The sequence below is a fragment of the Punica granatum genome, chromosome 5, assembly GCF_007655135.1.
Source record: "Punica granatum isolate Tunisia-2019 chromosome 5, ASM765513v2, whole genome shotgun sequence".
Taxonomy (NCBI): Eukaryota; Viridiplantae; Streptophyta; class Magnoliopsida; order Myrtales; family Lythraceae; genus Punica; species Punica granatum.
The window spans coordinates 13,361,789-13,377,684 of NC_045131.1; the positions used below are offsets into that span (position 1 = coordinate 13,361,789).

General features: G+C 35.6%; 1 protein-coding gene and 1 long non-coding RNA gene across 5 annotated transcripts; one reads left to right on the forward strand and one right to left on the reverse strand.

Annotated features, from left to right (window-relative positions):
* Window positions 1–8,452: 8,452 nt before the first annotated feature.
* On the forward strand, window positions 8,453–9,560 carry LOC116208607. Its single transcript, XR_004157099.1, has 2 exons — window positions 8,453–8,684; window positions 9,079–9,560. It is a non-coding gene; the product is annotated as an uncharacterized LOC116208607 (long non-coding RNA).
* A 590-nt stretch (window positions 9,561–10,150) lies between these two features.
* LOC116208606 (5'-nucleotidase SurE-like) lies at window positions 10,151–15,400 on the reverse strand. 4 transcript variants are annotated; one of them, XM_031542135.1, is made up of 10 exons: window positions 15,085–15,397; window positions 14,366–14,460; window positions 13,831–13,895; window positions 13,390–13,433; window positions 12,891–12,968; window positions 12,604–12,757; window positions 11,890–12,066; window positions 11,348–11,407; window positions 11,087–11,200; window positions 10,151–10,560 (listed from the first exon to the last, which is right to left on the reverse strand). In XM_031542135.1, the coding sequence occupies exons 1-9, from the start codon at window positions 15,228–15,230 to the stop codon at window positions 11,114–11,116; spliced, it is 906 nt and encodes a 301-aa protein (XP_031397995.1). In that variant the 5' UTR covers window positions 15,231–15,397; the 3' UTR covers window positions 10,151–10,560; window positions 11,087–11,113. The 4 variants fall into 4 exon arrangements, with proteins under 4 accessions (XP_031397995.1, XP_031397994.1, XP_031397997.1 ...); XM_031542134.1 differs by having other exon boundaries at window positions 11,074–11,200; XM_031542137.1 differs by lacking the exon at window positions 11,348–11,407 and having other exon boundaries at window positions 15,085–15,400.
* Window positions 15,401–15,896: the final 496 nt, after the last annotated feature.

Genomic DNA, 15,896 nt, shown 5'->3' on the forward strand with positions numbered 1-15,896 from the left:
GAACATAAGGATTCATATATATCTATATATTATATATATTTGATAGTGTATGATCAATGATTACCGTGTAGTTTGGACACAAAATCATTGCAGTTTTGAAAATAAATTCAAACACCACGACATGCAAATTGTTAATGATTTGGCACTGTGCTTTCACATTCTTCACATATATATTTCTTATATACATTTCTTTTATCAAAATAAGAAATACTGAAGTGAAAAGGGTAACAGCGATTTCCTTATAACAATATAAGGTGGACATGTGTATGATTGGAATATTCGCGATCACATAATTTATAATTTTGTAAGCCAAATTGTATTAAGGCACGGGGTAGGTGCGATCTTTTGTCTGTTTTAGCGACTTTACTTCGGACACAACCTGACTTGAGAACTTGTCTACATTAAGGTGGCCAAATGAGAAGTTCTGAGGATAAAACACCCATTTTTCCCCTTTTCCAGTTTTTAATTTTGTTGGTTAACATTAAAGGGGATGACGTACATTCGCTTAAGCAATCCCATTAATTAATTAATGAACCGATACTTTATATCTCATGACATATGAAGATTTTTTTTTTATAATATGGTATCCTATAGCTAAATGGATCTCGACTAGTTCAAATTGAACCGAGTCAATTTACTAAATAGTAAAACTCTCTCAATCGTGAATTTTCTCTATTCCTAAGACTCAAACCTGAAACTTTACTTAAAGGGAATAAGTGACGAACCGCTTGAAATAACAACACATTAGTAATGGTTTACAGCCGACATTATAATGGATTAATATATGGTAATTAGTTTGAAACCATTATTAAGCATCGATAATGATACTTTCGGTTCGAATGTGTTGGGGTCGTTCATATACATCCTAGATGAGCAATATATATTATGTTGGAATTGACTTTTGGACATGTAAGAAGCACGCAGGCCCTCCCTTCTGAGGGATCATCATGTGATGTTATGAAAAAAGCTAAAAACTCGTTTGCCCGAAAAGGTAATGGGATTATCCCGGGGGGAAAAAAAGAGGAAAGAAGAAAAGGTAATGGAATTTTTATGATGGAAAATTCGTCAATGTGTGCAGCATGTACATGTGCTGATAACAGTCTTATTGCTAAGTGGTGGACCAAATTTCACTGCTAATGGCCAAACTGGACTTTTCCCCTAGCTTTTGAAAGACAGACTTAAGGACACTATACTTGATTTATTTGATTTACTTAAGGACACTATACTAAACTCTTCCTCTCAAAGTATAGTATCTACTTTGTTCCCAGCGGAAGAAATTTCCTTGATTAAAAGGTGTCCAAGGATAACCTCTTTTTTTTTTAAATGAAAATTATACCATCACTTGAAGGATTTTTTAACGAATCAACTTTTTTATATAGTGATTTTCACCTTAAAAAATTGATACAACTATATACAGGGGTCATGTGCCTCTCTTAAGAGGTGGTATAAGTTCCCATTATCTTTGGGCGTTGCCTCGTCAGCCTACCAAGAAAAAACATACGTGGTCATTTATCACGCGCGATACATTCTGCTAATACTATTAAGTTATGGTCATTTATCACGCGCGGTGCATTCTGTCAATACTATTAAATTGTACCATCACTTGAAGGATGGTTTATGCTTCTCTGTTTTTTGACGAATCAAGTTTTTTATATAGTGATTTTCACCTTAAAAAATTGATACAACTATATACAGGGGTCATGTGCCTCTCTTAAGAGGTGGTATAAGTTTCCATTTTCTTTGGGCCTTGCCTCGTCAGCCTACCAAGAAAAAACATAGGTGGTCATTTATCACGCGCGGTACCTTCTGCCAATACTATTAAGTTGTGGAATTTTGAGCTCCTATATAATAATTTGTCACTGTGATACACAATTGCACTTGACATACGCGGCGATTGAAAGGATTGACATCCGCTCACATCGCCGTTATTCTAGCTCACTAATCAAGTACATATCCCTCTTAACAACCTAATCTTTGATATTGTTGGTGCAAAATAACAAATGAGTCTTCCAATAGCTAATCGAAAAGAGAAGTGACGTGTCTTATTATAACGTTGGAAAAGAAGGGCTGGCTGAGTTGTTAAAATTTGGAAAAAAAAAAAAACATTAAGGGGTTGAATTTATGTATTGGAATATATCTTTTGTTCTTTATATTTTGCTTTGCCTTTTTTTTTGCCCCCAAATTTTGGCGACTCTCCAAACTCAAAGTGGCCGCCTTTCCTTTCTTTCTATTAATGGAACCGTTGGAGAAGACTTTATCACGACCATTCACTGTGTGGACCCAGTACTTCGTTTGACTCCGGCCAACCACTGCCGTGGCCCTACTACAACGGGCCCTACTTTTGATTCAAGCACTCAAACTCTACTTCGAGAAAGTTGTGGACTGTGTCTAATTATCGCCACAGAATAAAGGAATTTACTGTAATGGCACGTAATAAAAAGACTCGAAATGTGATTTTCATCTCTGAAGTTTGACGTGTTCGTTCTTTTATCTCACGTTTCTTGTCAAGCTCATGAATATTTCTTGTGACTGAGGGAGAAAAACTTTTGGATGGAATTTCGTATTTTGTTATTTGAGCGTCCAATATCTCTTGGCAATCAGATGTGATGTCTTCGACTAATTAATCCGTCCCCATTGTAATGAGTTATGGCTTTTGGACTAGTATGGATTACACGTTTACAAATGTTTAGAGGATAATTTTTTTGGGGGTTACTTAGGATTTTGGACTTGGAGAGGCGTTAGTTTTTTCCCCTCAATTATAATTATAATGAGACTCATGGATCTAAAAGAGGAAAGATAGCAAACAGGAAATAAGAGAGTACAGGGAGTTTTACTATGAGAATAGAATTCAAGACCTCTTGATAGGTCAAGAAGGATATCGCTTCACCAAGCTCTTTTTTCTTTGGAGAGGCAAAATTTACGTAGTTTAGAAGCTATCCTGATAAAAAAAAATAAAAATTACACTGCAGAGACTAAAAAAGTAGGACAAATTATTATACCTAAAACAAGGAATTATTAATGTGAAAAATTAAAAATATTGAGTATCAACTTAAGAGCCTAAATTAAGCTCACTTTTATTCCATATTAAATGTTACGATTATTCAATCAATGAGCGAAATATATTTGATGACGTGCAATAACAAATTATCCGCCTTAGAAAATTTAAATGCTCCTAGGCCAATGATGCATTGATGTAAACTGAGTAAATAGTTGAACATAATCTTCTTCTTCTTTTTTCCCCTCATAATCTTTTTGGATCTACCCAATGCAATTCTATTTTTTTCCAAAATTCAACAATATAATAGTTACTGTTTTGTCTTTTTCTCTAATTTAATAATACTTTCTCACTTATACTTTTTCCTAATCATTTTTAAACTTTCATTTAATAATACTTTCTCACTCATACTTTTTCCTAATCATTTTTAAAATTAATTTTTTAATAATAAATTTTCCATCTATTTTCACTTCTACACATACATACATATATATATTCTCATATATCAATATATTTGTTAACAATTACAATCATTACAAAAAATTAAGTTGAATTGGATCACTTATCCGACTCGAAAACCAAACGTAAGCAAAAAAATCCTATATAACATCTTAAAAAGATTTTTTCCCTAAGTGAGCGTCAGAGTGTGTTTTTCAATAGACATTATTCGCTGTCAATGTTATTTAGATATTAAGATATTGAGTTCTTTTATTCAATTATAGATCTTTATTATGTCCGAGAGTTGAAGTAAAGGGATGTTACATATGCAGGGGAAATATGAACCTACATATAGTCCATAATCAACTTGCCCCGTCTTAGTTCCATCATTTGTACAGGATTAATTTGCTTCTTTCTCTCTTATTGGATCTCATCATAATGCAATGGCCCAACAAATTTTGTTAACAGCATGTTCTGCTATAGTGGGCCCTGCTTATTGGGCCGGCCCAGTCTGTCAGCTTTCCAATTATTTGGGCATGAGCCCAATGCGAGATTGGGCCTTTTTGAGCTCAAACAGAAACGCGGGCCCATTTCTGACCGTCCATTTCATCTCTGCACTCATAAAAGGAAAACTCACGGCTTTTTTTTTCACTTCTTTCTTATGTTTAAATTTTCACTAAGTATAAATGGTATAAAACTTTAGTTTTTTTTTTCTGTTTTTTCCAGTATTGCGCAATCAATTTTCAACATCTTTTACTTTTATTAAACAATGTGGGATTAGTTAAACGAAGACTGGACATCCTTGTTATCAATTAAAAAAAACATAAAACTTGATTAATTTTTATCAAAATAAGATTAAATGTGTTCATTGTTACATTTAAAACATAATAAATGCACCAATTCTACTTTACTATATGTATTAGCTTTATTATCCCATGTATTGCACGAGTTCGTTTTCATATATATCTATAACATTTCTAGTTATAATTATTTATATTTTGAAATACCAATTTTCTTATTATAATAATAATTCTTAATTATTAATTTAAATTTCAAATAATAATCTTCAATTTTTCCTTAAATATGAGAGTAAGTTAATTATCAAAAAGTAATTTGAAACTAATTGTTTCAATTAATATGAGTCATTTTATTATTTTAATAATGTTAATTTCAAATATATTGAAATCAAGGTCAACATGGTCACATTGAAGCGATGCATTTGAAACTGTGGAGCATATCTATGTAGTGTTAATGGATTTCTACCTCACATATCCAATTGTTACGGACAAATTATTTTTCATGCGCTAGACAATTCTTTCAGGGCTCTATCAATTCATGTTGTTCGAGGATATTCAATTTAGATTGATCATCCTAATTAGTTGTGATCTTCCCATTATTTTCTTACGATACTTGAGACAATAGGGTAGGCATTTGTCTTCCGCAGGTAACCTAATAAAATTTACCCTTCATAATGTCACGCATATTATGAATATCAAATGAGATTTGATTTTTCGAGTGTTAGTTTACGTGTTTTTGTTTACCATCTCAATGAAGAAGATAATAAGAGGTTCGTCCTATGTTTTCCTTTTTAAACCATTTCAAAATACGCGATCTGCACGTACCGTGGACCATTAGATTCTTGTTGCAATATCAAACACATTGGAAGTTATAGGTAAGCTTACTTCCAACTAGCTAGTTTCATAATAAAAGTATGGGCAAATTACACAAAAAAACCTAAATCTTGTAAAACGTCTTAGTTTTGTCCTAAATTTTATTTTGTAACAAAACAAACCATAAGTTTTCTATATTGTCTCAAAAATGACATCCGTTATAAATTTCGTCAATTTTGCATACGTGGACTGTTAACTTCAGACATAAATTATTAAACAAATAAGATAGGTTAAATAAAAAAATTCAAATTTTCAAAAAAGTCTCAGTTTCATCATAAATTTGGTATGTAATGAAAAAAAATCATATGGTTTATCAGATGTGTGTAAATTTTGTGGGTCCCGTAAAGTCCACGTAGGCAAATAGACGGCAAACTTAACAGAATGGTAACGGGAGATCAAATCTAAGACAAATCTCAAAATATGTGATTTTTTTTGTTACAAAACAAAATTTAGAACAAAACTGAGACGTTTTACAAAATTTAAGTTTTTTTATGTAATTTGCCCTAAAAGTAATTACGACTATGTAGTTATAGTTACCATATACTAGTTTAGTGGCCATGCAATACTCCGATTTTACTTTTTAATACTAAATGCAACAAATATTGTTCAAGCAATATCTTGATATTTTATTTATTTTTATCTTTTTATTATCATATTGATTTCTATAATTATAATACATATAATTACGTAAAATTAATTATAAGGATTGCTAATATTACAATCCAAATAAAAATGTTAGTATGTTCATGCAATTTTTACGCCATTATATAGTAGTAAGTTTTTAAGTATATTGATCTACTAACTTGTAAAATTTTATTAGCTCCTTTTATTCCTTATATTTTATAGTACAATACTATTTTTATTACCTATATTTAATAATAAAATACTATATATAGTAAAAACAATAAACTTAAGTGTCAATTTTGGGTAAAGAATAAAATTTCATATAATTTATTAAATTAATATTTTAAAATTATTAATTATTTTTTAAAATCTCCAACATTAATTATAATATTTCATATTATAATTTTCTGCATTGAGCACTAGTAATAAATATTATAACCTATGGGTATAATATGTACATGTACAGTTAATTTATATATATATTTATGATGTATTCAAATTAATTTTTATTTTTATTTATATTAATGCACCTCATTGAACGTATCAATTCGCTTTTACATTAAATGTATCAATTTTATTTATATATAATAGAAGATTGAAAGATGTACGTATATAAATAGTAAAATTTTGCATAGATCTGTATATATATATATGGATGGATGGATTATAGATATTGGGGTGAAATTTTGAAAATGATACGTTGATGTAAAGTAGATAAACAGTCAATTAAGCTTGGACTGGTCCAACAAGAGTATCTATTTCTTGATATGCGCGTACCGCCTGAATTGATTAAGGGTCAATTAAAGTTGTACTATTGAATATAGGAAATTTATCCAGTCCTCCAAGAAAATGAAAATGACTGTAAAAATTAGATATGAAAATCTCAATAACTTGGAAATCAACCTCATAAAAAGGGGGGCAAAAATGAAATCAGTACATTTAATTTAAAAAAAAATTGTACTCGAGGGCGTTCCTCAATTTTTTCGGTATTTTCATGGACTCAATCATAAATTTCCTCTGCTCAGAAATACCCCTAGCTCGCTTTTAAGAATCATGCTCACCTGTCTCAGGAGAGCTCCGGCGTAGTTGCCGGGGGCGGCCTTGCCGACATAGTTTGTGATGACTGCAGAACCAAGCAAGACACATATTTTTCACTGAAAACATTTTTTTTCAGTAACCATTCTCCGTTCGGATTACGCAAAATAAGCCGAGCCAAATTGGGAAATTCTTCAAAATCAAAAGTGCAATTGCAATTGCTGAATTTGCTATGATCATCACTCAACGCAGAGCCAATCGATGAGTGCGTCCACCAAAATGAGTCAACTTTTACAGTAAGCAAAGCCACGGCTGGCACTGTGTGACTCTTTAAAGGCACCCCAAAGGAGTATGAGTAGATAAGGCAATTGGACTTTATAGGATGGGGATCATCTCTTGTAGATGGACTATTCATTAGGCTTAGCACCCAACCATAGTACATCTCTCTCGAAACATGAAATTCGACGATTACCGAAATCAAATGTAACAACTGAAGGTGCATGTAATTACTAAATTCAATTTGACAGACATCAAGAACAAATAATGATCATTTAAAGTGACCGTATGAACTCTCTTATGAATATATAAGATTGTCTGTTTATTTTCAAGTTAAAAAGATGTAATGATAAGTGGATTTCGTGCAAAGAAATAATTGATGGATTGTGATGGGACAGAAGATTTAGATGTATTGCTTCAACACACGTATGTTGTATGCATGCCGAGGGCTAATCAAAGATTACTGTGAAAACCATATAGGAGAGTCATTCTGTTAGTTACTGTGTGGGAACGTGGATAACTCAATGGAGAATTGCAACTCACTTGACCCGGGCTCGATGTATCTTTGAACCCGGTCTCGATGCATCTCTATACGTCAGGCATATTATAACCATCGATGTCTGTATATCTACTTCTGGATATGAGATTGGGAGAAATCAACAGTTGTAATTGCTCAAAAGGATATTTGATGGACTCTTCTCAGAATGGATAAGTAGTTGTGAGAGATCCTTGAACCATCCCGTGTGATCGGGTTACATCGAATGCATCTTAGCTTTAGCTTCCACACATCGTTTGCATGGAGGAACTCGTAAAAATTCACTGGACACGGACTTGGAGGGGGATTATCCCGCTGGAAAGAAGATGGAAGGAAATTGAGGAAATGCACATTAGGGGAAACATAGACATACTGTTCGGATAAGTATTATGTCCCTACAAGGCTACAAGATGATAAAGAATCTCTCGAAACAACGGGCGTTATTGCCCAATGGCCTAAATACGTTCCCCCTTGGCCCCTCATCTTTACTAACATTGTTATCTCGTTTCCATTCCTATCCTCCCTCAATAAAGCGCATCCGAACACAAACACCCACACGTGTTGGCGCGACGAGATGCTTACTAGAACAAGTAGAGGCTTGAGGCGCAGGGAGGAGGGAGCTCTAGGATGTCATTTTGAAGGGTGGGAGGTGAATTTGATTGGGTGTGTGAGAGAGGGGGAAAGGGTCCTTGTCCTACAAGGTATATAGAGGGTTAGAAAATGACATTGCAACAAGAGTAAAAACTTGAGATATATTGCATGATTGGGTTAAAAGAGAATTAATGAGTGGGAAACATTTTCCTTCTTTTGTACCACAAAAATGAAAAACAAAAAAAAAAAACCAAAATTGTTGTGATGATCTAATAATAAGGATTGTTCACCCTTGTCTAAGCAAACTCCCCACCTCCCTCAAAGCTTGAATTTGCTCTCCATCTCCTAACCCCACTTTTGCTCTCTATTTTTGTTCCAATGTCCATATGGTTCCCAAACATGACATGAGCTCACCCCCAAAGTGAGTACTTGCTCATCCTCCTCGTCATGGGGTGGCTTCGATCCCTCCTCTCTCCCGTGAAGAAGCTGTGGCTCCGTCTCCACACAACTCCAAAGAAGAGTACGCCATCCTCTCGTTCGTTCATTCATTCATTCATATCCCACGATCACAATTCAATCCATTTCTTCCTCTTCTCTTCTCTCATCTGTGCATTTGGATGCATTGGTAATTCTTCGACCATGTCAAGGATCGGTCACTCTTCTGGCGAGAATAAGTTCAAGTTTTGGCAGTGCATTCGAGTTTTGATACTGCCATGAACTTAAAACTGGTTAGACCGGTGCCTGCAAGAAAATGACCATCCCTCGGAACTCCCTAAAACCCAATAATGTCGGTTCATTCGGGCATTCATTCTATAGCATTGTGAATGGTCATGATTATCGCTTTCAACCTGCCTTGTCCTCGAAGTGATGGTTCTCATTCTAAAATTTGCCCTTCTTTTCTCTTGTGATTGCAGGAAGAGGGATATATATCCTGTACGAGGATGTCAAGTCCTGCCCCTGCGAGGACGTTCACGTCCTCTGGTCGATCCTGGTAGAGTCCCACCCGCCCCCACTTCCATGGAAGCAGTGACCTGAGAGTACTCCGAGGACGAGAAAGTTCCCCGCTCATGTACATATACAGCGTATTTATGATGTCCTACACCAATACACCCACACTTTTCCTTCGGTATCCTTTTCCTTCGTGTTTTTCTTTTTTCTTTTTTTCCCCATCCGGTTTCGATTCCCACTCGTTCTCTGTTATCCTTTTGAGTTTTCGAGATATGAGATAACTTTGAGTTGGGGTGAATCTTAACATGGCATTATGTCTCAATTGAGGAAGTTTCTTCGCCAACATGGCTTGTGAGGTGTGAACTCTTTTTATGTAAATGGTTGTTCAGCACATAACATAAACAAGCATAAAGATACAGAGGGTAGTTAGAAAGGATTATGTTCCTAATTTTTATCTTTTCTTTTCCTTTTTTTGAATTTTTTATTATTATCTTCATTTTTATAATTTCTAAAAAATTATTTTGGTTGGTTTGTCAGTTCCGGCAGTTGGGGTATGGGAGTTAGTTTCCTCCTTTTGCTATGCTTCACGAAAACTCACTGAAGTTGACTGTAGGAAAAAGGTAATCTACGAATGGGATAGAACACCCTACTATGATATTCAGGCCTTCTCCTTAATTAATCTCAATAATTGCCATCTTCCCAAGCCACCTTTCAGTCCCGAGAGTTAAAAAAAATAAAATGGAAATTAGAAATCAATAAAGAAGAAAAGGGAAAAAAAATCAATCCGTGTAGATTGAGATTCACATGTTATAAGACGAATCAAATTATCGTGCAATATTGTAAAACAACTTGTGTGTTTTAATGTCAGCGTCAGCCATTGACTACCAAAACACTTGTAAGGCCAGTTGCAGACTAAATGTTAGAGAAGACACAATAAGTATACGAGACGCCTTTTAGAAGTCACTATCTGTGATTTGAAAAGATGTTTGTGTTAGAAGCTAGCCACAAGCTCATGAAAGCGATCCTATTTTTGAGATAGAAAGCGAACGTGATAGTTATGTGTAATTAGGGCATAAATAATCCATATCAACAAATAAAACCTAGGTCAGAGGATCATCAACTTGTCAGAGCCAACAAACCCGGTTCTCCTAACGATACCATAACATTGACCAAATAATTGAAGTTTTCAAAGAGGGCGCAGCAGCATGTTCAATCCAATTGAACGCCGTATATCGAACTTCATGAAGAATGGACATACATGGTTTATTGATAAGCTGTTCAGTTGTTGCAGAAATTGGAATTCTCCTGATGTACCACATACTATGGAAATCAGTCAAACCTATATATCCAGATTTGTTACCTGCCTTAAGAATGATGCCCTGCTGACTTATGTTATTACTTGAGCAATACGTGTTTGGAATTCGACCAATCAAGACTGGGTAAGAGTCCTGCAAATTCACAAGTAAGAGTCAGCATAGTTCTTTTTGTTAGCATAAGGGACTCGATGAGTTCTTTGACATTCGAATCCCGACTAGCAAGCATAGCCCTAGACGAGCCACTTCCTAAGGGGAAAAATGGAGTTCTTATTCCCCGTAAGCAAAGAGAGCTTCATATTTTATGCATGCTAATTCTGATACAGGAGCACTTGTTTCTCCTAGAGAACATGGACGACGTGGCAAAGACCGTTCCCACTGTTTAATGTGAACTAGAACTATGAAATGAGCAAACAAAAATGGTACAATACACATTGATAGATACCATAGTCATGGTCGTATTATACTACAAGCAATACAAATTGATAACACATATATGAAGCATAACTTTGTCTTTACGAGAGAATGCAAAAGGAATGAGATGCAATTGCTAAAAGGGCCTAACAGATTCGCCACTATGATATCTTCCCTCAACTAATACCTAGAAAGCTTCTAAAGATGGAATGCATGCTGTCGAATGATACTCACAAGCAGCATGTACCATTCATTACAAGGTTGACGACAGGTATTATGTAGCATGTGGAAGCCAATCTTTAATGAAAGCCTCAAAGTCTGCTGCTGCAGGGGAAAGGGCGCCAAGAGGAGTGACAGTAATCTGGAAAATGGCAAAAATAAGTATACAAAATAAAAATGAAGACAGGAAAAAAAGGCGGTCGAAATTAATTCATGAGTTTCAAATGAATCGGTCACTTGCGATGATTAAATACACACTGGTTATAGTAGTACAGCAAGGGGTTCATACATATCCTTTTTTGAGAAATGAGTGGTCTGCATCTTCGTCATCAAGTTGGGCGCCTATTACCTAAATTTGCACGAAAGCAATTTAAGGATCATTAATCTAATAACCAGGTATTATAAGAAACACAGTGTAAGGTGTATGGAGAAATAAACTACAGCAAGATCCATTTAGTTTTTCAACTGCTTAGCTCTATCTATTTACTGCAACTTTCCAAATTGAGGCCCTGTTGGGTCGTGCCATCAGAATAGAATTCGGTCATGATCCAATGTACAATATGAACATATCAAAGAAACACAAAAGCAGTAGCCTCTTATGATAATAACGACATCCAAAAGCATAAGATAGTCACCATCTACAAACAAAATAAGGCCAGAGTTTTTTTGGAAAATCACAATGTCACCTACATAAGATTTTCAAGGCGCAAAAAAAAAAAAGAAAAACAAAGAATTACTTGCATACATGAGTGAAACAAAACATTTAAGCTATGACATATAATAGGCTTATTTCATGAAGAGATGATTATGGCAAGGATAAAAGAAACCTACTTCTCTGTTGAATAGAAGATAGTCCTGTGACACAGTCGATGCGCTTGCCTCTGTCTGCACTGGTGAATCTACATCCATTGTCATTGTGGATAACATTTTTCCCCCTTGCACGTTAGAAGTTACTTGCCTCCAACCCATCTGGATTATACGCCTTCCCTGCTTAGTCATCTTATAACCCTTTGAAGGGCAAAACGGGGATGGAAGATTAGCCCAATGACAATTATTTGTTTAAGTTAGTAGTATTCCCTCTATAGCAGATTGAAATTACTTTGACCAAATACACTAAATATTGACTGCTGCCAAGCTTTTACCTCCAGATCGACGATCAAGAAAAAGAAACTCGGAGTGAAGTAACTTAGAGTCCAGATGAAAAACCATTTCAACAAGTTTTAGGCAAAAGAAACAATTCTTAATGAGTGAAGCTCAGTGGTAACTGAAAACGATGAACAACACAAAAACCTACATTTTATCGAAGGAACTCGTGTCAAAAAGGAGAAATTTCTCAGAGAAAAGAGACAACAAGAAGCAGGCAGACGAAAGACATGTTAAGAAAGTATGAGGAAAAGTTCCAATATTTGAAGAATAAATAACAATTGCATATCCCTGAACATAGTCTGCAATGATCTACTTCCTTCCAAATTTCTACTCCACCAACAACGACATGCACTGGCCAAAAATTAATTACGGTTCATGCCTCTGCACTTTTAGCTTTACCTTGTGGTTAGAAACATTTGTTGGCACATCTATATTCAAGAAAGAACTTTTGGGATAATTGTTCCTCTTTATTTCAGCTGATATAGCACTGATAATCGGTAAGCAGGCTTCAGCGGACAGTGTGAAGTCCTGTATATTACTCCTACCTTCAACCCTACAAAAAGCCCAGTTACCAGGATTAGGATAGGTCATGCAAATTTCCAATATAATGAAAGATAATTTTGAAGATTTGCCATTTACCAAGTTCTGATAAGCATACTGCCACTGAAAACTAAGTTTCATCTTACCAATCATACGACAAGGAGATAGAAGGCACCCCATGGAAAAAGGCTTCACGAGCACCAGCCACTGTGCCGGAGTAAACTCTGCAATACCTCGCAGTCAAAAATGAATGCTCTACTTCATTTGCTTAGCAAGATAAAGTTAAAGGTTTTAAAAAGGAGAAAAAATCGATAGCAGGAAACTCCAATATAATGACTAAAAAGGGTCAAGCTGTGACATCGAATGATTCATCTTGCACTCACCATAAGAAATTCCTAATGAACTTCTTTCCCACAAAATTACGACTTTTGCGCCATTTCATGATAAACAAATTTTCTTGAGATATTAGCTCTCATTAATCTGGGAAACTTCACTTTGAACTCCCTATATGGACTAAGTTCAACTCAAAGTGACAACAAGTTGAGAGGGTTACATGAATTTCTTTGTCAAAAAAGGTCAGATTATATCATATATTGGAAAAATATGACAATTACTAAAAGAAAAAATAGGGAAACTGTTACTGACATGTGATATCCACAATTGCTACCCATGTTAATGCCACTAACCACCTGAAGACATAAAACATGCATGGGCAAGTCACTGTAAAATCATACCTTGAAGCAAATGATTTTTTATTAAAGGATGCAAACCGTTTATACCAGCAAAGGATTATTTACTTAATAATTTTGAATCGTGATGTTACAAACAAATAACTACAAATATACAATATTTGTCAAATCATTGCAAGTATAGGTCCATATTTGACGAGGATTTCAGGTAATAGACAAATCGTGTAAGAAAAGGCACAGAGCATATGAGGTTATCAGGTTCTAAAATCAGTACACATAATATAGCACTAGCAGGATAAAGAATGACAAGCTAAGAGCATTATAGCATTATCTTAGGAAACCCTAAAAGGACATAGTCGTTAATACTTTATAACTACTCATTCGATTGGAGAAGTACCAGATCTGCTATCGTGGGAAAGAGCACTTTGGAAAGTCCCAAAGAAGCACAATCTGCCGGAGTTCCTGCAGAAGAAAGTGGAAAGGCGAGCTCTGGTTAGATGAACTCTGTTTCTTCTCTTGTTTTCAAGTTAATAGTTTGTCATTGGTAGTTCACTAGAAGATGGGCCACAGCTGTGGAATTTAGTAAATGATGGATCCCACTAACACACGTTGCAACATCTGGAAATGAACAGCAAGGGAAAAGCCACAGCTAAATTTGCATATATGGTAACAAGAATCACAGTTAAAACATCAGGGTGATGGAGTACATCATGTACATAGCCTAACGTTCTCCATAGTTTAATCCTCACGAGACAAATAAACCAAATCGCCACGGGAGTTGTCATAGAAAACAAAAGTAACTTTGTCAAAAGGAAAGAAGACACTGAACTAAGTATAGACAGAAAAATCAGCTAAAAACCGAAAATGCCTGCAAAATAGTAAACTTGCAGAACTACGGGAAAGAAAAACGAACTGAGTAAGGCATCACAAACCCGAGACTGCAAATGCTGATGCTCCATCAATGTATACTCGCCTGGCTTGGAGAGGGTGACGCCACGTGACACTATGACTCACAGCCGATTTTTCCCTGTCAATAGGCCAATTGGCAAACTCTAAGTTACAAAAAAAAAAAAAGGGATTAGCTTAGCAACTCTAATAGATCCTGTCAGTCACGTACTACTCTCAAGCCTCAGTCAGTAGATATGCAATGAAAGAGAAGACGACACCAAAGAATGGAAATATATCAATAAAACAGGAATTATAGTCCCTTCATATGCGAGATAGACGGACTCGTTAGCAGCGCGGTACGGGAATCTACGACTAGACTGGATACATTCACACAAAAAGAGGCAGAGAATGGACATCATAGAAGATTGCAGAGCCAATATTCGATAAACTAATCGCCCATCGAAATTCCTGAGTTCAGCTGCAGAGTCTAACATATACTCAGACGAGTCACACAGAGACTAAATAATAATCCATGCTAACAGTCACGTCGTCGACCAAATGGAAAGTAGGAGCTTCGAATTTCAGATTCCGGCTGCGACATAAGAGCAACGCAGACGTCTTTCACGGGCCCATGCTCCGGTCAGTGATCGCGAGCGGTTCACTAACCGGAGACGGAGCTTCCAACTTCGGAAATCCAGTACAACTCAGGCATAAGACACACGGCACTACTCCTACAGACTGACTCGAATTTGAAGGGGCGTACGAATCGGGAGCGCAGACTTGGACGTTGAAGCGGTTGGAGGAGACGAGGACGCGGACGATGGCTTGGAGGCCAGGGGCGTCGATGCCGTCGTCGTTGGTGACCATAATCGTCAGGCGATCGGCGGCGGCGACGGCAATGCTCTCCATTGTTCACGGCTGGAGGCGAGTCGACTGAGTGTGTGGGGAATGTTTGCGAGGAAGTGAAGGCTGTGAGGGAGGGGGGAGGGAGGGAAGGAATTGTTATCAGTTGGTCAGGCCACCCACCCAAACTGAGAGGATTCTCGGTATCGGTATTCAGTTCGATAGGGCGTTCTTACAAAATATTAATATGCATTGTCTCCCACAAAGATATGATAATATAGGTTAGTTCACGTGATTTGTCGCATAATTTTTTCTAAGTAAGATTTCACATTGAGTTTTGTAAATAGAGAAAATTTATAATTGAGTTCGAGTCTCAAGAAAACTTTACATCTTAACAGCTCAATAAAAGATTTTGAATTAATCGGGATGCATTGAATTTTCGGATTTCAAGTAATATACACACTGGAAAAGGAAAATTACAGAAGGGGCTCCCAAGGAAAATATATATGTAACTTTAAGATAAAGGAAGGGCATGCAAAATTCTAACACAGTTGGGTTTTGCAATTAAATTTTTAAAATTTTAACTTTAATTTAAATTTTACTCACTACACAATAAAAATTAATAACATAATTATTACTTTTTCATTTTTATTTAATTTTTCAATCATTCAATTCAATTTTTAATATTAAATTATCTTAATTATTTATTACTTTGTTCACAATTCAACAATA